Genomic DNA, 23,122 nt, shown 5'->3' on the forward strand with positions numbered 1-23,122 from the left:
GATTCCAGGGATGACTGTTTGTACATCAAAGTTTTTACAATTATGTGTCACATTAAAAATATATAGCACTCCGACAAAGTAGTAAGATTATAAAACTTTAATAATTTATAAATATATACAAGAAAACAAAAATAGTAATAACATATAAACATTTTTAGGGAAAAACAACGAAGTAGCGGTCGGCTGTGCGAATAGTCCCAACGCAGCACAACGTCCAGATTTCCGGCGTGGGGCGTCGCGGGGGGTGGGTCATCAGTAGCAAACTGTTGTGCGAATAGTTCCAAGGCAGCAGAACGCGTTGAAATCTAGATGACACGAAAGTGATGTCTAGTAAGTTGCCACCCAGCAAATAACGGCATGGGGCGTCGCGGGGGGTGGGTCATCAGTAGCAAACTGTTGCGCGAATAGTTCCAAGGCAGCAGAACGATGGCACCAAGGTGATGTCCAGTAAGTTGCCGCACTGGTTTTGGTATCCTACAATGCTGCTCCGAATAACGGCGTGGAGCGCCCCGGGGGAGGCGGCGTGAACGGGCCTCTCCAGGTGGAGTGTCATCTGTTGTAGTGGGGCGCCCCTTTACCGTTTCAGTTGCCATTCCGTCCGTTTTTGGTCCACTGTGTCAAAAGCCGCAATTCAGCTGAGTTGCGCCCACTCTTGCGGTGCAGCGATAGGCGGCTGTCACAGGACTCTCAAAATGGCGGCAGGCTGTTTCCTTTTTGGGCCTGGTCCACTGAAATGGCCCTGGGACACCTTGGAAATCGGACGCTTGTCTGCTAGGTCTTGGACCTCATTCTCGAAAGCGTCCCCTCCGCCTTGAGAATTCATCAAAAGTTTTGGGGGCTCCGACTCCTGCAGGCTTCTGGTGGGGAGCGGCTGCCATGATTGCTCGCGGAATGACCACGACTGAGCTACGAGATGGTGGTGCTTTCATGCTGACGCCAGCTTCAGTCTGAAACATCCAGAAACAAGGTGGGGCTTTCATCGTTTGGGGAAAAAAAAAAGTTTTCATCCTATGAAAAGTGTTGTTTTTAGGTCACATGATCAAGCCTTCCATCATTAGGAAACCAAAAGTAAAATGAACCAATGAAAAGTTTTATAAACAAGTCACATGACCTGTTATGCGGCATAGGGTGTAAAATTAGGAGAAAATACGTTGGCACGTGAGGCGGCGTCAGTAGCGGACCGATGTGCGAATAGGCCGAAGGCAACACAATGCGCCAAGATCTGGATGGCACCGAGGTGGTGTCCAGCAAGTTGCAGCACTGGTGTGGCCATCCTACAATGCTGAAAGTCGGCGTGGGGCGCCCCGTTGGCCTGTGAGTTTGCGTCAGTAGCGGACCGATGTGCGAATAGGCCGAAGGCAGCACAACGCGCCAAGATCCGGATGGCACCGAGGTGGTGTCTAGTAAGTTGTCGCACTGGTGTGGCCATCCAACAATGCTGAAAGTCGGCGTGGGGCGCCCCGTTGGCCTGTGAGTTTGCGTCAGTAGCGGACCGATGTGCGAATAGGCCGAAGGCAGCACAACGCGCCAAGATCCGGATGGCACCGAGGTGGTGTCTAGTAAGTTGCCGCACTGGTGTGGCCATCCTACAATGCTGAAAGTCGGCGTGGGGCGCCCCGTTGGCCTGTGAGTTTGCGTCAGTAGCGGACCGATGTGCGAATAGGTCGAAGGCAGCACAACGCGCCAAGATCCGGATGGCACCGAGGTGGTGTCTAGTAAGTTGTCGCACTTCTGTGGCCATCCTACAATGTTGAAAGTCGGCGTGGGGCGCCCCGTTGGCCTGTGAGATGGCGTCAGTAGCGGACCGATGTGCGAATGGGGCCAAAGGCAGCGCAACAATATTTTCTGATTTGAAGACACCACAAGGCGCTGAGATGCCAAGATCCGGATGGCACCGAGGTGGTGTCTAGCAAGTTGTGGCACTGGTGTGGCCATCGTACAATGGTAAAAGTCGGCGTGGGGCGCCCTGTTGGCCTGTGAGATGGTGTCAGTAGCGGACTGATGTGTGAATGGGGCCAAAGGCAGCGCAACAATATTTTCTACTATATTTTCGGAGTAGAAGACACCACAAGGCGCTGAGATGCCAAGATCCGGATGGCACCGAGGTGATGTGTAAGTTGCGGACGGATGTGCGAATGGGGCCAAAGGCAGCTCAACAATATTTTCTGAAGAGAATACACCACAAGGCGCTGAGATGCCAAGATCCGGATGGCACCGAGGTGATGTCTAAGTTGCGGACCGATGTGCGAATGGGGCCAAAGGTAGCGTAACAAGATTTTCTGTATGGAAGATACCACTAGGCGTTGAGATGCCAAGATTCGGATGGCACCGAGGTGATGTCTAGGAAGTTGTGCCACTGGTGTGGCCATCGTACAATGGTAAAAGTCGGCGTGGGGCGCCCTATTGGCCTGTGAGATGGTGTCAGTAGCGGACTGATGTGCGAATGGGGCCAAAGGCAGCGCAACAATATTTTCTGACTGACACCACAAGGCGCTGAGATGCCAAGATCCGGATGGCATCGAGGTGATGTCTAAGTTGCGGACTGATGTGCGAATGGGGCCAAAGGCAGCGTAACAATATTTTCTGTATGGAAGATACCACTAGGCGTTGAGATGCCAAGATTCGGATGGCACCGAGGTGATGTCTAGCAAGTTGGTGTGGTCATCCTACAATGCTGAAACTCGGCGTGGGTCACCCCATTAGCCTGTGAGATGGCGTCAGTAGCGGACCGATTTGCGAATAGGCCGAAGGCAGCACAACGCGCCAAGATCCGGATGTCACCGTGGTGGTTTCATAGTTGAGAGGCACTTCATCTGCAGTGGGGCGCCGAGATCCGGATGGCACCGAGGTGATGTCTAGCAAGTTGCTGTACTTGTGTGGTCATCCTACAATGCTGAAACTCGGCGTGGGTCGCCCCATTAGCCTGTGAGATAGCTGTTCTTTGGATTTGGGCCTGGTCCACTAAAATGGCCCTGGGACACCTAAGAACTCGAACGCTCGATTTTTTTTTCCTTTCCTGTACATGCAAAAAAAGGTAAATGCCCGGTATGTTACACGCTTCATCTGCCACGATGAACTCTCCAGAGGAACCGAAAAAATATATAGTTGTGGTAACTATACCATGCATCGTCATATGGAGAGGTGGCACCAATTAATTATAGTGCTGCATAAAAGAGAGATTTGGAGGAGAACCCCTGACCTGCTAGTACATTCATCAAAGAAGTGGCACTGAGAGCTTCAGAGGCAAGGGAAACGGTCCCAAATATTTAGAAGAACTTTGGAAAGATTAAAATGACATGTTTAGATTGTGGTAAATTAATTTCATGTGGGCAGATGAGTGTTACTCTAATAAATACAGCATATGAACATCATCATAGTCGATGGTTGGTAGAGACATTTTGACTATATCCTGGACCTGCCCGTCCTCGCCCAAAATGGCGCCGGAATAAATGGGACTCGTAACTCCTTGTTGTGTACTGGTTGCAGAACCTTGAAATCACGAGATACGTATGCAGTTTTGAAGCACATGGCGGGCGGGGACGAGAATTGATTGAATATTTCGACATCCCTATTGATATTAAGTTCTGATGTGTTATTGATTACTGTACTGTTGAAAATTCGAATTAACGTCACCCATGGTACTTGCCCGCAAATGTATATCTAGATAATTTTATTGTAACTGGCCCTGTCGTATTTTAATTATAAAATGTACGTCCACCGATTCCGTAACTGTTAGACACCTTAGTTTTTGCAACCTAATGGCCCGCCCGTTACGTTCCTCTACAGTGTAAATGTCTATTCATCATATACGATTACAGTTTGCTCCGTGGCAGGCCCACGTGGTTATAGGCTCGTATTTGTATAATGAAATTTTCACAATAAAGGTTTTTAAAAGAAAACATGGTAGTAGTGTATACATTGGTAAAGTTTTTAATAATAGTCACTGTTTTAGAATCATTAAAAGGCAAGTGAAATAAAGCAGACCAATTACATGAAGGGTAAAAGGTATAATACGAAGGAACGCAGTAAAGATAAATGGTCAAGGGCTGTTGTGTTTTCTATTCCTGCAACATAAAGTGATCGATAAGAATCTCATATTCAGGCGTATCGGCGACTAAGACAGCAGGTCGACCCTCTTTTGCTCAACGGCTCCGTCATGGGACGAAGAAACGCTCTTTTTCTCGAAAAAAGAATATATTTTACTTGCAGGACAGTTGTAAAATTTCCGGGAAAGTACATTAGCCTGGAACATTATAACATATATTTAAGAGAAAATAATGTTCGAAAGTAATTAAAAGCGTAATTTTTAGGTGATATGACCAAGGCTTTCATCATTAGAATAAGAAAAGTAAAATGAACCAATGAAAAGTTTTATTAACAAGTCACATGACTTGTTATGCTTACGTTACGCGCTGCGCGCCCCGGATGACTTCCGGATGCGCTAACGCGGCGCGTCATATGACGCATTACGCGACAACGCAGGTCCAGAATATAGTCAAAATGTCTCCACCAACCAGCGGTCGAAACACAACCCCTTTCAGCAGGCTAAATAGTTCTGTTAAATGACAACAGAAAGGACAGGCAACAAGAACCATCAGTCAAAGAGGGGAGGGCTAGTTCTTCTCTACCGGGTTACATTGGGGCGCTACCGGAACTGATCGAATTGGTAGTCTACAGTGTTTCTGGATGTTTCAGACCGAAGCTGGGGTTAGCATGAGAGCAGCACCATTTCGTAGCTCCGTTGTGGCCATTCCGCAACCAATCATGGCAGCCGCTCTTTATCGTTATTTTGGGCGGGGTGGGTGGCGGAGCCGAGCTGTTTTGCAGCCATCATTGTGTGGAGTTCAGTTCATCTCACTAGTTTTGTATTTGTCATGAGGGGTTGTTCCTAATGTTTCTATTTTAGCGAGGTCAAAAAGAGATCCCATTAGTGGCCTACTGATTTTGCTCGATTCCTTTTCTTTTTTTTTACACGATTTTTCGTTATCTGCAAAGACTAAACAGAGTATTGCGACTCTGTGTTTGTTTGTAAATAGAGAATGAACCAAAGAGAACTAATTCTAAAACAGTAAATACTTGGATAACAATCAATCAAATGGAGAGAGAAGCAGGCACGACGGATTACAACGGGGGCAAAGGCCTGCGTTAACTACCTTTCACTATCTGCAAAGAGAGAGTACTCCTAATAGAAATGAGGGGGGGGGGCACCATTCAAAGCAGATCAGTGTGCATAAACACGAAAATGTTTTCACTTACCACGTACTTGACATTCGACAGCTTATGATATTTGCTATTAAAAAACCATTGAAATTCACTGAAAAAACCATAGGTTATAGACCATATATAGTTAGGAATTAGCATTTACAAAACCTTGAAAATTCACTGAAAAAACCATAGGTTATACACCATATATAGTTAGGAATTAGCATTTAAAAAACCTTATTTTACTCACACAAAACCATTGAAATTCCATATATAGTTAGTTGCACTAACTATATATCGCGCACCCGCAATCCACTGCTGATCATGTCACATATTACATCATTCATGACATGGTCAGTGACATCACTGATGACATCACTGATGACATCTCAAATGACATCACTGATGAGATCACTGATGACATCTCATTTGACATCAATGACCACATCACTGATGATATCATTCATGTGACAATACAATGCATCTCCTCACGTTTTAATATAACCTCTGTTTCACCCAGTGTTAAATACAGAGTATAATTTTTGAAACCATTGACACACCAATACTAGTTACTACATACGTACTCACTGATTCCTACGTCTACACACACATTCACTCATTCACCCATACAATCATTCATACATACAATCACTCATCTTTACAACACTATCATATGCACTCATACACCTATACAGACACTTACACTCTGCCACTCATCCATGGAGTTACTCACACACCTAGTCAGTCCTGTAAAGAATCAATCACACTTCCATTTTCTTGTCTATACAGTTAAACATAGAGCACCTTACATTTTCAAACATATACTAACACATACTTACTTTCTTATACAATCATTGATACAAGTACACATTGATCTGCACAGAGTCACACACCTCCCAGCCAGCCACACACACACTCAGTCTCCTATACAAATACTTGGACAATCAATCAATAACCCATATAGTTAATCATATAGCTACTGATCAACACATGCAGCAGTTTACAGAACAACAGACATAATGATGCACAAATTAAGACAGTTTACTCACTAACCCATGCACTCAGTGAGACACATTTAATCACTCACTCATACATTCAGTCATGCACCTACTTAATCCTTCGTCCAGACACTTATACATCTACTCATTCTTCAATATGTAAAACATATTTAAACTTTACAGAAACACACAGTCACTGGATGATGTCATCAGTGATCTCATCAGTGATGTCATTTGAGATGTCATCAGTGATGTCATCAGTGATGTCATTTGAGATGTCATCAGTGATGTCATTTGAGATGTCATCAGTGATGTCATCAGTGATGTCACTGACCATGTCATGAATGATGTAATATGTGACATGATCAGCAGTGAATTGCGGGTGCGCGATATATAGTTAGTGCAACTAACTATATATGGAATTTCAATGGTTTTGTGTGAGTAAAATAAGGTTTTTTAAATGCTAATTCCTAACTATATATGGTGTATAACCTATGGTTTTTTCAGTGAATTTTCAAGGTTTTGTAAATGCTAATTCCTAACTATATATGGTCTATAACCTATGGTTTTTTCAGTGAATATATATATATATACATATTATCTACTGGTGGTCGCCAGTAGGTAGTTATAGTTAGGACTTGGTTTCCATAGGAAATCCACAGCATTCTATTTGGAATAACTTTGGCGCCGGTGGACGAATCTTCGCGAAATTCGCCAAGAAAATGGCCGGCTCCGCTCCGCTCCTTCCCTGAAAGTTTGGGGTTGATTCGTCAAGTGCGGGCCGATAAAAAAGGGGCGTCCCAGAACATGTTTTCCCCATGCAATTTTCCATAGGACCTTTAGCCAGGGCTACAGCCCGAACGGCTGAACGGAATTACACCAAATTTGGCAAAAAGGTAGAGTTCGTTCCGAGAGGTGGGCATATCGGCACGGTTCCGTTTAGTGCAACTCAAGATCTTACATCGCACCTACTACACCAGAACACTTCTCCACAAAATACACAAGGCGCCACACCCTTACTGCCTCAGGGGATGCGGGGAAGAAGGTACTCTGTTTCACACATTATGGGAATGCCCTCGAATCCAAGAAGTGTGGAGACAGATCATGCGCACAGTCTCTCAGGCCATTGAAGTGTCCGTCCTACCTGAACCCCGTAAATGCCTGTTGAACATCTGGGACCCTACTGACCTGAACAGGTATGGACAGCTGTGGGTTACTTTAGCTGTGACTGTGGCGAAACGTGATATCGCCCAAAAGTGGGGTGCCCCGGAACTACCTACGGTGGCTGGCTGGACCAGATATATGGACCTCCTAATGGTGAAGGAAAGGGCTGTCTATGTGCTACGGGCTTGCCCCCGTAAATGGAATAAGGTTTGGTTACCGTGGAACAAGTATAGGGGGGAGCCGTGTGCACTCTTGCCGGAGGGTGAGGATTCGGAGTCCGAAGAGGACGATGAATAAACTGTATGGATGCATACACTGTGCAATGAGATGTGTGGGGAGGGACCGGGTTACGAGGCCTACCGTTGACTGTGAAAATATGTACTTCATTGTCGAGTGATGACTTTAGTTGGGTTTTATAGTTTCTTTTGATGTTTGCTACACATTGAAATTGTTAGGGACGGGTACTTATGCCTATTAGTACTCTGCCTCTCCGTTACCATCAAGGTATGGAGCTGAATGCTTTCTATGTAGTAATTGCTTCTGACAATCTCCTGCCGTACTCAAGGTGACAAAAGATATATGTTGTATTACGGTCTATCTTATCATTTATTCCTAATTGTGCAAAAACTGATTTCCGAACGTGCAATGCATATGTTATTGGCAATATGTATCCTGTGTTCCTGACAATAAAGTTTAAAAAAAAAAAAGGTAGAGTTCGGTTCGCAGATTACCCTTTTTGCTAAATGGTGTAAAGCCGTTCAGTAGTTCCTGAGAAAATCAAAAGTAAAATTATAGATATATCTATAGACGAAGTACTGTAGTCTTACAGTACGCGTACGTTCCCGAGCACGAGCTGTATGTTAATTGGCTGTCAACACTCCAAACCAGGTAGTGTTGGCAGCCATCTTGTGTCTCGGTAGAACCGAGGCACAAGAAAGCAGCAAAAGAAACGCGAAAAACACGCAAAGGGGGCAGGGTAGAAACACCCTGACCCCCTAGGCCTGCTCAGGGGGTCCCACAAGGACCCCCAAGGGCCCCACATTTTATTTATTTTTTTAAATCGTGGGATACGCGTAGGTACGCGTAGGTACGCGTAGCCCGTGAAAAAAAAAAACCCGGCCTGCTTTTTTTTCAAATTAGCCCCCGGGGGGACCAAATCCCGGGGGCATAATGAAAAAAAGTGTGGGGGGGCCCAATCCCCACCACAGTGCCCCGGGGATCACCACCCCCTGGGGCAAAGTAATTATGATAGGGGGGGCACACGGCCCCCCGCAGTCCCGGGGACCGCCACCCCCCGGGGCTCGGATATGCATAATGTGGGGCCTCTAAGGCGCCCCGAGCCCCACGGACTTGTTTTGTAAAGTATGCGGGGGTCTCACGGCCCCCCAAGCCCTGGGGACCGCCACTCCCCGGGGCTTTGTTTTTAATTTTAAAAAAAAACTGTGTGGGGGGGCTCAAGCCCCCCCACACGCCCCAGGGCCCACCACCTCCCCGGGGCACTAATATTCGGACCCCCCCAGCCCCGGGGACCACCACCCCCCGGGGCTTTACAATTGTTGGGAGGGGGCCTCGCGGCCCCCCTCCTGGAGACTTTGATGGCCCTGGGGACCGCCAGCCCCCAGGGCCGGCTCCTGTAGTGTCCTGGGGTGCCTACCCCTGGGACACTGCTATTTGCTTTGGTAGGGCGGGAGCCTCGCGGCTCCCACCCTACCAAAGCAAACTGCTTTGATTTTCAAAAATCAAAGCGGATTGCTTTTCTGCAAGGGGAGCAGCATGTTAGCTGCTCCCCATGCAGAAAAGCAATGCCATCTCCCGCAGGATGCGGGGAGACGGCAGGGACCGTGGGGGGCTTGGGGACCCCCCCACGGCCCCCAACGAGGAGGGCCAGGCCCCGGGGGATGGGGTCCCTGGGGCCAGAAGTGGCCCGGGAGGGGGGCTACGCGGCCCCCTCTCAAAAAAAAGTTACAAATTAAAAAATGGCTGTCCCCGGGGGATGGAGTCACCAGGGTCAAAAGTGGCCACAGGAGGGGGGCAAAGCAGCCCCCCTCCTAATAAAAAATAAAATAAAAAAAGGCCCATGCCCTGGGGGATGGGGTCCACGGGGCAGAGTAAGGCCTTCGGAGGGGGGGCCACGTGGCCCTCTTCCAGATTTTTATTTATTTTGTTATTAAAAATTGGGGGCAGGCCCCGGGGGGGTGGGGTCCCCAGGGCCAAATAAAAAGAAAAAGAAGGGGGGCTACACAGCCCCCTTCTTAATAGTAGTTTTAAAAAAAACGGGATCGGGAAGAGGCCACGCCCCCTCCCTGCACCTCTCTGCAAACACGCCCCCTAGCGCATTTGCAGAGGTGGAACTAATTCCACTTGCATACTGGGGGTCCCTGGGGACCAACTAGCCCACCAGGAGCCTCCAGTATGGGCCAGGGGGCTCCCTTGCAGAGAGGTGTAATGAGGCCATGCCCCTTTTTACACCTCTCTGCAACGCAGTCCCCTGGTGCATACTGGAGGTTCCTAGTGGGCTAGTGGGCCCCCAGGGACACCCAGTATGCAAGGGGAATTAGTTCCCCCTCTACAAACGCGCCAGGGGGCTGCGTTGCAGAGAGGTGTAAAAAGGGGCATGGCCTCATTACACCTCTCTGCGAAGCAGCCCCCTGGCGCATACTGGAGGTTCCTGGTGGGCTAGTTGGCCCCCGTGGAGCCCCAGTATTCAAGGGGAATTAGTTCCCCCTCTGCAAACGCGCCAGGGGGCTGTGTTGCAGAGAGGTGTAATGAGTCCATGCCCCTTTTTACACCGCTCTGCAACGCAGCCCACTGGCGCATTCTGGAGGTTCCTGGTGGGCTAGTTTGCCCCCAGGGACCCCCAGTATGCAAGGGTACTTAATCTCCCAACTTACAACATGCTACAGGGCGCTTTTGCACAGTGGTGAAGGTAGAGGGCGGGGCTTAAGATGATGTGAGTGCAAACATGCCCTGAGGCGCGTTATAAATGGGGAATTAATTCCTCTTTAATCCAGAGGCCCCCTAGGGGGCAACTAGTCCAACAGGTATCTCCAGTAAGCGTCACGGAGCAGTGTTGCAGAGTGTTGTAAAAAGGGGGCGTACCCTCTGAACACCTCTCTGCAACACAGCTCCCAGGCGCATACTGGAGGTACCTGGTGGGCTGGTTGGCTCACAGGGGACCTCAGGATTGAAGAGGAATAAATTCCCCAACCTAAAACGTGCCACAGGGCGTGTTTGCACACATGATAGCTCAGGCCCCACCCCCTTCCTTCACTATTGAGTAAAATATTCCTGTAAAATCAGCCGAAATACGAATTTCGATTTACTCACCTGTTATCACTAGAGACGTCAGTGCTGCATCTTTGAGCGCACTACTGATCCTGAAAAGTAATTCTAACCATACTTACAGTAACTTGAATTTCTTTCCATAGGCTAACATTGACTGGTTTCACTTGGAAATTTTTCTGTGTGGAGTTTTGGAACTTTAAAAAATTCCTCTAAAATCAGCCGAACGACGAATTCCGATTTACTCACCTGTTATCAGGAGAGACCTCAGTGCTGCATCTTTCAGCCCACTACTGATCCTGAAAAGTAATTCTAATCGTAGTTACAGTAACTTGAATTTCCTTCCATAGGCTAACATTGCCTGCTATATAAAATATATATGAATTAAAAAAATATTTTAAAAAATAAAAATATTACAGTTTCAATATTTTAAAAAACATTTATTTTCAATTCATAAAAAAATATGTAATGTAATTTAAAAAATAAAATATCTAAAAATAAATAATTTAAAATAATGTAGTAAATCAGTATAAAAAAAATATAACAACTAATACATTTAAAAATTATCATTTACAAAACCTTTGAAATTCACTGAAAAAACCATAGGTTTCAGCCACGTTATAGTTAGGAATTAGCATTAAAAAACCTTAGAAATTCACTGAAAAAACCATAGGTTTCAGCCACGTTATAGTTAGGAATTAGCATTTATAATACCTTAGAAATTCACTGAAAAAACCATGTTATAGTTAGCTGGACATTTCACTCATACAAAACCATTGAAATTCCCCCGTTATAGTTAGTTCAGCTAACTATAACTCGCGCGCCCACAATGCACTGCTGATGACGTCACATATTACATCACTCATGACATGGTCAGGAACATCACTCATGACATCACTAATGACATCTCAAATGACATCACTGATGACATCACTGATGCACCATCTGGTTGAGGGGGGCCTTCTCCTGGCCCCAGCAGCCCTAGCACCACGCTCTGCCATTTAGCCTTCTGGGCAGAGCAAGCTACAACAGGTTATTGTGACCTCTGACACTGGCCTCGCCTTTATGTCTTGGTTTCTTGCTCCTGGTTGTGTTTCTGTTGTAATTGAAAGTCTATTAGCCGAGGTGCATAATGTAAGGTTGGGTTATTCATGCTTAGTTACAGGGTAAGTTTCAGGTAAGTAAGTAGATGATGGTAAATAGGGGATAGCCCCACCAGGAGCAGCCTCTGTGCTGCTCAGCCTGGATACTCCAACTGACACTCAGCACATCACCAGGCACACGCATTATATGACATCACCAAACATTCAGCATTCCACTATCATCAAGCACTCCAGCACTCAGCCTGGCTGAGCAGTAGGGAAGACGTAGCTAAGGAAAAAGAATGACATCAATTAAGTTATAATGGCCTCTCTCGCACTCTCTGAATAAGGGAGAGCCCAATGACTTTTCTGGGCGGTCGAGGCACACGGAAATATTTCTTTAAACACTCCCCTAGCTGTTGGTTGGTGAATGTTCACAAAACAGTCTACACCTTGCAAATACATTGCACACAAAAGTACTCCTGTGAAAGGCAGGAAGTGCCTTTCAAGGATTTTTTTCTTCAAAGTGAAAAATATTTTCCCTTGGGTAAAAAGAAAAAAGAAACATAAATATATCTGATTGGTATTCTTCAAGCTGTTGGGAATAATGCTAAGTAAAGTTTGTGTTTTTGACTACTCCTGCGAGGCTATGTTTTTTTTTTTTTTTTTGGAGTTTTATATAGCGCGAACTAGACCCGAGACATCGGGTATCAGAGCGCTTTACTTGAGCACTTTTGTGTCTCCACCCCATTTCTCTGCAAATGGAGTATATATAATCTGGTAGATGTGACTTAAAGACAATCTGCAGCCTTGATGCAATTGGCACCCTATCATTGCCTTGGCTTTTAAAATGCCCTGTTTCTGGTCTGTCCCAGTGGAGTAACGCAAAATTATTGTACGACCCCCTGCAGAATGTGATGACGAGTCCATAAGTCACCCATATCTCCCAGGTATTCATTCGTTTTCGCCTCAGTGGGGGTCCACTGAAGTGTTGGGGGGGGGGCCTGTAGGGTTAAGGGCCCTCCTAAACTACAGGGGTAGCAAGGGCCTGCCCCTCCCCTATTCTTGAGTTTCGGTTGTTTCATGTAAGGGGGAATTGTAGTAAACTAGTTGGAGGCGGGTGGTGAGTGCAGTAGTTTAGCGTACATACCTGTGGTGTCGTGGGCCCAAGGCCCACATGCTATATAAATAAGGCACACAGAGTCATGCGTAGTGTACTGGAAACTGGCCCAGGGCACATGCGTCGGGCCTCTTTTATTAGCAGGGTCACCTGACCGGAGACGCCTGTGATGGATGGGTGTTAGTGTGGGTGTTATACAGTGTGAAACACTAGAATGTGTCCAGCCAGACACTACATCCCTCCCAAACTTTAATAAAAAGAAACAAACAAAAGCCCAACCTATAGGAAAACAAATAAACAAGACACAGCACCAAGTGAGTCTCTTCAGGCGATCTGCTGGGCAGTGTTGGAGTTCTGGACCACACTGTCAGGTAGCTTGAATCCACCTTAGCTGTATAGTTCAGACCGGCCTGGTCTCGCGGTGTTGAAGTCTATTTACAAAGTTCAAATATCGGTGCATCTGGAGTGGTGGTGAAGTCCACTCTGGAGATCTCGCAGGCGCTCAGGTTCGGGTGGACGCCAAACCAACAGCTGTTGGGGATGATCTTGGTGTTTGAGGCCTTTCCTTGGAGGCGACGTGCTTGATGGACTTTCCAGCTCCTGACAGCCAAGCAACTTCAGACTTGTATCTCCTGCCTGGACTCCTTTCTTACTGAAGTCTCCTGGAGGGCCTTCTTGCCGGGCTTCCATGGGACCGTGTGGACTGTGTGGGCTTCGTGTAGGCCACACGAAGGCGTCGCTGAGGAACTGCCAACAGGACCACAGCCAAGTTGCTCATGTAGCCACAGAGGGTGGTGTCTCAATCTTAGTGTTCTTGCCGTCAGGACTCAGGTCTTATGCCTTCCTCTGATGGTCTTTGGGTGACCAGTCTTCATCTGTGACCTCCATGCTTCCCATGCCTGTCGTGGAGTTGATGCATCTCTCCTATTCGGATTCCCCTCTCACAGGAACTCCATTGAGTTTCTTGCCCCTGGATTTCCACGTGACCTCCTAGGCTGTACGGGCCTTTCATATGTCGCGCTGAGGGGGTCACTGCAGAACTCCCGACAGGGCCACGGCCAAGCCTCGTGTAACCCCAAGGGTGGATATTCTTAATGTTCGGGTATGCTCTACTTCGGCAGGCTTCAGGTTGACAGGAGCACACAGAAAATGCCTGGGTGGCTAGTGTCGTTGAACTCAGGTTGTCTGGAGTGTTGGATCCACTCTGGTGGTGTGATGCTCCTTTGACATCCTTGGTAATGATGCACCTGGATGACGAACACTAATATTCCTTCGGTTGGGCAACAGGCGGCGATCTGTTGCCTTGGGTGACCTCATGGAGTGAGGAGGACTGGAGGGACTTTGTGGCCACTTGCAATTGTCTTCCAGCAGGTGCACTTTCTAGGCATGGTGCTATCTATGCCAAGCAGCCAGTGACAAGTGTGAGGACGGTCGACCTATGAAGCGTGGGGCCTGGACACAGATCGCACTTGCTAGCGGCTTACGGCTAGTCCTCCCAAGAAGCTGTCTCTTGTGACATCTGTGCACCCCGGTAGCTGGCTTGTGCTGATGAACATCTTCTCCAGTGCTGGCGTGAGTACTCTGTCCTGCCGCTCTTCTCCTTTCTTTCTTGTGTGCTTGTGGTGGTTGTTTGCCCTGTTGCATCGTGCCACAGTCCTTTCTTCCTTCGCGGAGTGGTGTCATGCCATGCTCTTCTCCTTTGCTAAGTGGCATCCAGCCACACTCTTCTCCTTCCAACCAGTTTCCTCATGTGGATGTGGCATCCTGCCATCTGTCTCATGTTTGCGCCACATGGACATCTCGCTGGTCGTGTCCGGTTCTTGGGACGATCTTTACTTTGCTGCTGACCTGTTGCAGGTCTGTCCTGTTGGTAGGACGGGCTTCTTCTCTTTGCGGACCTCCTTCAGGCCCCTTCCCCTCCTCAGGGGTCTTGCAATGCTCCTCTGCTCTTCACTCAAGGGTGTTGTGTTTGTGCCTCAAGGCTGCGCCATTCTGGTGCTTGATTCTGCCTCTGTTCAGGCATGCTTGGCAGGATTGGTCACTTCGAGTGATGTGCTCCATGCTTGCGGTGCAAATGTGGCACCCGGCCACGTGTCGCCTGTCGTCAGAGCACATGTTGCAGTGGCGGCTTGCCACATGGAGTGTACGACTCTCCTCTTGCCTTTGTGATTCCCTGATGGGGTCACTTCTGGCGCTAGCTGGCTAGTTGCAGTGTAGGATGCAGTACCTCTTGCCACTGCTAGGGGTGCTGCAGCTACATTCTGTGATGCAGCAGGGATGCTGAAACTGTGAGCCACACTGGGGTGGAGTGTAGCTGCGAGGCTGTTTCAGTGTCAGTACCGGCCATAGCCTCAAGGTGGCAGTGCTGCGTTGCCTTCCTTTGTTCATTGCACCAGAGGCTACCATGTAATGCTCACTGGACAGCAGGACAGATCTGCCAGGGGCAGTAGTGTTCATTTGGAACCTTCCATGTGCAGGCTGTGTTCTGTGTTCATGTGCAGTACCTGCAAAGGCCAAGAGGTGGCATTGCAGGCCTGTGTATTACCGCTGCAGTCGTTCTTGAAGCTGTGTGCAGTTCTTACCTGCTGTGGGGGGGGCACCCTCGCTGCCACAGGCCTTACGATGAGGTTATAGTGTTCCCTGCAGGCAAGGTGGCTTTTGTATCCTGAGGTTCGCCCGGTCTGGACTGCAGCGTTCCATCACCCAGAGCTGCTTACCGGGCTGCGCGGGGTGCAGCAAAGTACTGCTAGGTGGTGCTGTGGTCACCTGCTTGGCTCTTGCTTTTCAGCCGTCCCAGCGGTGCAAAAGTGGTTATTTTCCCAGGCGTGCAGGTGAGCAGGCTAACGCATGAGGAAGTCTGCAGTATCGACGTATGGAGGCCCTTCTTTCCACCAGGTATGAAGATGTGATGCTGGGCAGCTGCCTGAACTCCTCTGGTAGTATAAGGGGAAACTTACATTTACTACGAAGCAAATAACACGCATAACGTTTACCACGCGTCACTCACCACGCAAAGGTCTTTCCCACGCGTAAGCCTTCAACGACCGTCTTTACCACGCGAGTGGTATTCCTTCCTGTCGTCGTTCTGCAAGTACGATCTGCGTTGGCTTTGGGGGGCTGGGGGGAGGGGGGGATTAAGGGGCTGGGGGGCTGGGGGGGGCACTAGGGGGAGGCTATGGGTGGGTTGGGGGGGTCTCCCCCCCCCAAAAAAAAAACCAAGCGGATATTAATAAATAAATAAGAAGAAAATTTCAAAAACGTAAAAAAAAACGCTCTACAATGCCTCAAAACGCTGAAGGAAAAGAGCACGTCATAATAGAAGTCCGTTATCAGTTTTGATAGACGTGTTTTGACGCTTGTTTCCGTGGTCGGTGGAAGAAAGGGCTGATGGTGAAAGACGTACAGGGGTAAGATATGAATCAAAACTTTGTAAATTAGGGTATTAATTAAGCGCATTATGAAAAAAATAAATATATAATGTAAGGGAATCTGTTTATTATTGTTTAAAACATCGATCTTTTCCTTCGTACTGCATGTAGCCTATCAGTATCATTATGTAAATGTAAATGGGACGTCAGATGTTTCGTAACGTTATGATTGCGGAGTAAAAACATGCGTTGTCAAATGCTGCGTGCAAAAGACACATGCGAAGTAAAATTCGCGTGGTAAAGGCATGCGTGGAACTTGAAATCGTTGAATAATCATATATTCGTAGTATAAGTGAGTGTGTCTGTGAGGGTACGAACATGTAGGTGGCTGTGCAGGCATTACCGGTGGACGCCGGTGTACTCGGGAGCAGCCTTCTTCTTGCCTGTTCTGTCACAGTTGTAGTCATACTGGCAGCAGGTGTGGGGGCTTAGGCGCAGGCTACACTTTTCCCCACGAGGGACGATAGAGTTCCTGCCAGTCTCCACACGGGTCTGACCCGCTCGTCGCCATTGTAGTGTAGTGGACCCAGGACCCACATGCTATATAAATAAGGCACACAGAGTCATGCTTAGTGTACTGGTAACTGGCCCAGGGCACGTGTGCCCGGACCCTTTTATTAGCAGGGTCACCTGACCGGTGACGCCTGTGATGGGTGGAAGTTAGTGTGGGTGTTATACAGGGTGAAACACTAGAACGTGTCCAGCCGGACACTACAATACCGACATTTTAAAAGAGCAAAGCGGGAGATTTTAAAAAATTGAACCAGGAAAATGTATTTTTTTCATTGAAACAGAAGCAATTTCAGGCGGGAGACAGGAAAAATAATGCAATTTTTTTCACTTCTAAAATTGAGAGTCTCACGTCCAAATAGTGGGCCTCATTTATGAAAAGTGACGCATCGCTGCGTGAAAACAACGATGCGTCACTTTTTATTGCGCCCTCCTTGCGACACCAATGATGCGTCATATTTACAGTATGACGCATCATTGCACAAGGAGTTACAGATACGTCAGTATTTTTGACGTATCTGTATGGCGCAAAAGTGATGCATTGCTGGAGTGTGTCACAAAAGTGACGCAACTCCAGCAATGTGTCCTTTCACATGGGGCAAGCCCCATGTGAAAGGGCCTGCGTCAGTCTTACGCCTGCTGTGAGGCAGGCGTAAGAAATTGACTCATTTGAATCCTAGAAATGGCGCAGTAAAATCTTATAGATTTCACTGCCTCACTTCTATGACCTTTTCTTGCGTCAGAACGCCCCCCTGCATACATTATACTTGGCACAGGTATAATGTAGCGCAGGGGTTTACAAAGTGACGCATCTACCTAGATGCGTCACTTTGTAAATATGGTGCAACAAGGCACCTTTTTTACGCTACTGGTGCGTCACAAAAAGTGACGCACCGGCGGCGTAAAAGTGACGCACTGCCTCATAAATGAGGCCCAGTGTCTTTTGGCATATATGGGTCAGCGTTCATGGAACTGAAATCATTTGCAGTGGGTAGACAGTGTTTTTCTGTGACTTTCAGAAACCTCCCTGAGCAGCCCTGTGGAAGTTAGCGAGTTAACATCTGCTATGAATGAACATTCTTCAAATGTTCAGCTAAATGAAGTGCCATGCCTGACTGCACACCGCCAGCATCGGCTGCATATCTGCGCTAAGAATCACTAACTGCTGTTATTGTTCGGGCCACTTGGCGCGCGAGAAGCCGTGTGCGATAGCCGCAAAGCCACGTGGGAAACGCTCGGAAACATGCTTGTTAGGCACGTAGGGCCCTGAGCAGATGCAGGTGAACGAGTTTAAACAACGTCGAAGTACCTGGATGTATAAGTTTGCAGCAGTTAGCGACTTTGGAGATAATTGTAAAAACTATCCCTGCTTCAATCAGGGGAAATTTAAGTCAGTAATCAATTCCTAGGATCAAAAGAACTAGGGTTGTCATGATTCTCCCAGATGAGAGGAATTCTTGTGAAACAGTAGGGGAATTATTCCTACAAATATTCCCTCCTGTAGAGGAAGAATAACTCAGGGCCGGCTTTAGCAATGGTGGCGCCTGGTGCGACAATCTTTTTGGGCGCCCCCACACCCAATGACCACCTCCTCGGATTTTCTCACTACTACCAGGCAAAAGTGCCTGTCATCTCTCCAATTATAAATTATTGCTAAACACAGCGCCTCATCTGAGGTCATCGCCCCCTCCACAGGTCAACGCCCTGTGCCATCGCACCAGTCGCACTGCCCTAAAGCCGGCCCTGGAATAACTGTAACCATTGTGCAAGGGTTGATATTGTGCCTGCCGTAACTGACCTTGGAGCGGGAGTATAGTGCATATTCGGAGCACCCGCACCTTCAACACCACAGATTTTTAGATCTCGCCAACAGAGAGATTTTAGCTGTCTGTTATCGAAGACCTGTTATGGCCAGAACCAAATACTCGCAGTAGGCTTTAGGATAACCAATTGCTTGATATTGGTTTGTTTCCCTGTAAATTTAATTGGCTTGCGTCTTATTTGATAGCTTTCTTACTTACCTCTTCTCGTTTTTGTCCGCCCCCTTGGAGCACAGCTTCTTTGCCTTTCATATCTCCACACGAAGAACAAACTTTTAGGTCTCTCCAAAGTCCTCACATGCGCTGTCTGTTGCAAGAGAATTTTTTTATCTTAGAGTGTGCTTAGAGCTCAAACATGTCTTATGATTGGTTGGTTTCATCGTTCCTCTCATTTGCTTGTTTCTTATTCATTATCCATGTGGGCTTTCCTTCCTCTTCTTGTGTTTTTCCCTTCACTAGAGCATAAATGCATAGCTATGTTCTGCCACTGCTCGCTTTTAAAGGCACAACTTTTTTATTTTTGCTTGCGCTCTACAAGAGTGCATATGTTTTCCTTCTGTCTCTCTTGCATGCTTCTCTCCCACCCCTGCTGTGCTCTGTGTTCCTCTCTCTTGCCCGTGTGCTTCTCCCCCACACCCATGCAAACTTTTTCCCACCAGTTCCATATTGCTTCCCCACATCAGTGTCCCTGTTTTGCTTCCAACTCACGCCCATGTGGTGTTCTACCCCCCCATGTTGCTTCCCCCACTCACTAAATCTTTCTCTCATTTTTTCCCCATTTTAGTTACCTATTCCATTAGTTACTTAAGAGAAAAAAAAAGTAGATGCTTAAGTTTGTATGTGCATGCATGCATTGCGCGCACATCTGCAAAATAGCATGGCGAGCTGCATCAATCTTTAATTTTTTTAAAATTCTTTAGCCATATGGCTCAGCATTGGGTATACTGTGGCACAATGCTAAACCCACTGGCAAAGCCAATAGGTCCCAAATGCGAGACCTACTGGCTCTGCCAATGTGTGTTTAATATGATGTGATATATGTATATTAGAGGAAGAATCTGTGATACTTTATGTATGCACTGGAGCGAAGCTCATGGCACCAGTAAGAACTGACCTCTATAGACACACACACACACACACACAGACACACATGTGACCTTCCATCTACGTGAATTGAAGAGACCACCTTGTGAGAATAAGAAGGAATCCGTCTCCACCTGCTGAGACTTAATTTGCCCCTCCTGTGTGGCACACGCTAACCCTTTTTCTAGAACTGAGAAATTGGTTATTTATTGTCAAAAGAGACCTGCTAATATACAAAAAACCCTGGGGCATATTTACAAGCCCCTAGTGTCATTTTGTTCTGAATGACGCACCAAGCATATGTATCAGGCTGTATATTTGCTCTATCTGCACAATGCCCTTTCTTTTGTGTTGCTTTCCTGAGTATTGTTTAATAATTTCAGTAAACTGCAGAAGACTAAATCCTCTTTGCCCCAGTATGGGAAAAGCAAATGTCCTGAATAATACAGAATCTTAACATATTGTGGACTGTATCTTAATGCATGCCTTTTTTGTAGGTCTCTTTCCTGCCATTCTAAATCTTGCCAGCAATGCACACATCACCGCCAACGCCACCTGTGGTGAAAATGGACCAGAGATGTTCTGCAAACTTGTGGAGCACGTGCCAGGCCGGCCCATACGCAATGCACAGTGCCGTGTTTGTGACCAGAACAGCGCCAATCCCAAAGGTAAAACTAGAGTTTGGGCAAATCAGCTACAAATTGTCATTGTCTCTTTCAGTATCACTTGTCTGCTTTTCATGTTGACACTCGGTTTTGACGTAGCCCAATAAATATGTATACATATATATATATACACACATACATAAATATATATGAATATATATATATATATATATATATCTATATAGGTTTCTCACGCATACAGAGAAAACCGGGGAAAACATGCACCCAGGTATGCTGTATAGACATATTTATTGTCAAATTCCTCATGACGCGTATCAACCATAAAGGATCTTGGTCACGATCACAAACAAGACCCTTTGTGGTCGAAATGCATCATGAGGAATTTGACAATAAATCAATAAAGGTACCTACACAGCATACCTGAGTGCACGTTTTTCTCTGTTTTCTCTGTTTTAATGACAACATTATATCGGCATCACCTCCAATTCAACGCACCACCCCCACAAGGGCACAGAGGTCAGGAGTAGTATATGTTTTGTTTTGGATATACATGATAAAATTGGATATCCCATATACTCATGTATCTGTTATAGGTCAATTAATACATAAAATTTGGAAAACGATAAATTGTTAACAGACAGCAGTTTCCTTTTAAATCGCAGCTTGTACATTTAGAGACTAAGGTGCATCTATTTTCTAAATATGTATTTGGTGAATACAAGCTTTAAGAAATTTTGTTTCAAATTCGCAAAGAAAAAAGTATGTACCTGAAGGTGAATGCCTACATTTTGTCTATAGTTTGATCGAACACAAATTTAAAGCTACAGTTCAGTGAAAACCCCTATTGCTTCGTAACTTTGCAAAAATTAAGTACTATAGTGAAAATTGTACTCCTGGTGAGGGACAGGGGTACAGTTTTCTGAAGCTGTGTTAGCCTTCAATGAATCACAGGGAGACTATTGTCTTGTTTCCAAGCTAAAGGATTTGTAGTGCTGATCCACGAGGAGAATTAGACTTTTTTGTAAGTGAACATGTCCTACAACCAGCTACTGGTGCACATTTGTAGTAGGTATTTCAGGCCTGTACTACCATATTCATGATAAACTGTCACTGTGAGGACTCTCAAACTGCACCTCACACATTGTGTTCTTTAGATGGCTGTTCTGTTTAGAGTAGCTGGCCTGATGTCCACTGTTTAATCACCTTTTCAGATTACTATATTGTTTAATGGGGTTTCCCTTTACAGAGAAGCATCCTATCACAAACGCCATTGACGGGACAAACAACTGGTGGCAAAGCCCGAGCATTCAGAACGGAAGGGAGTACCATGGGGTCACCATCACACTGGACTTGAAGCAGGTGAATACATAGTACTGGATATGGAGTGCTTGTCTTGAAAATGGCAATATATTTTTTTTTCTTATCTAAGTAAATGTGCCAATTATTGTGGCATTGTGCATAATACTATGTAAAATAGGCTAGGAGACAGTGATACTTCGGCTGGCTGGTCATTTATGGCTAAAAGATGAGACAGTTAGGCATGAAGTAGTCTTGGGATAGATAATGCCTCAAGGGGTAGGACAACCCATCCTTATGGATGGGCTACACAAAGATCCTCATACATTGTGACACTTGTTTAGTGAATTAAAGAAGGTTTTTACCTCCTTTCTTCAAATGGTTTGTTCTCATGAGTGTAGTTTCAAGCAGCAAATCTAAGATAACTGTAACAAACTCTCTCTTTGTTCGCAGGGAAGATTTAGTGATCACCGTTGAGTTTCAAAAAATTGCTCTTCATCCACTTAGAGACACAAATCAGACCCTCTTTCAAGATAGAGGTATCGTTACACTCTTTATTTGAAAGAGAGAAAATGATTTGTGTATCGTCGGCGTAAGAGTACAAAGTAAGACTGGCTTCCTCCACAATAGTCGCCAAAGGTCTTACGTAAATATTAAATAATAGGGGGCTGAGTATCGACCCTTGGGGAACGCCGTGAGCCGATGGGCAAATTGTAGAAGAGGCAGAAAAAACGTGAAAGGTGCGGTCTCTTAAGAAGGAGGCTATCCAGGCCAAGGCCGCACCCTCTTAACGGAATATCCAAGAAATCCTACTCAACATTCAGACCCCTGTTTCTCATATACAAAATGTTCTAATCAAAATAATACCTGGAAATCTCAGATAAACTTCCTATATTCAGGTCAGTGCACTTTTGCAACTTAAAAAAAAATCTGTTTAATGAAAGTTTTCTAAGTACCAAAACGTATTGAAACTTGTGCACTTATCTAAATTCACATTGAGACTAACTGGATGTTCGAAAAGCTGGAAATTGGATAGCTGAGTGCCCAAACTTAAAAGGGCAGTAAAAGCATAACAATTGAAGGGGCAAATACAGCAGGGTTACTTTTTCATCAGACAGACTGACCGGTTCCCTTCACTCAGTATAGTAATTTTATTGAAGCTTGTAGGCAAACCTCCCACAGGAATGAAAAGACATACCAGAAGCAAATCTCAAATTATCCTAGAACTACTGAAAGTAAATACATCTAAAACACTAACTAAGCCACCTCCTGTCTAACTCCAAAGCTCTTGACCAATGTACTCAAAGAGCTCAGAAACCTAAAAACCTATTTACACCACTAATATCTGAAAGACTGTATTACCTCCACCATGCTACCTAACTTAAGGCCCATATTGTTATTAATAATTATCTGACACACTTGACTTTTCATTTATGTATTTCATCATTTCTGTGAAGCGCTCAGTTGTCCACGGGGTTTAGGCCTTCGCTATACATTAAGAGGACCATACA

At 46.2% G+C, this 23,122-nt stretch overlaps 1 protein-coding gene across 1 annotated transcript in view; it reads left to right on the top strand.

Moving 5' to 3' along the window:
* LAMA1 (laminin subunit alpha 1) overlaps window positions 1-23,122 on the top strand; it is a 549,300-nt gene that overhangs the window by 95,535 nt on the left and 430,643 nt on the right. Inside the window, exons 2-3 of the mRNA XM_078687536.1 lie at window positions 20,187-20,357; window positions 21,562-21,674. Coding sequence (XP_078543662.1) covers window positions 20,187-20,357; window positions 21,562-21,674 — 284 coding nt within the window. The remainder of the gene's footprint in view (window positions 1-20,186; window positions 20,358-21,561; window positions 21,675-23,122) is intronic.

Source organism: Lissotriton helveticus, chromosome 4_1, assembly GCF_964261635.1.
Source record: "Lissotriton helveticus chromosome 4_1, aLisHel1.1, whole genome shotgun sequence".
In the NCBI taxonomy this organism is placed as follows: domain Eukaryota; kingdom Metazoa; phylum Chordata; class Amphibia; order Caudata; family Salamandridae; genus Lissotriton; species Lissotriton helveticus.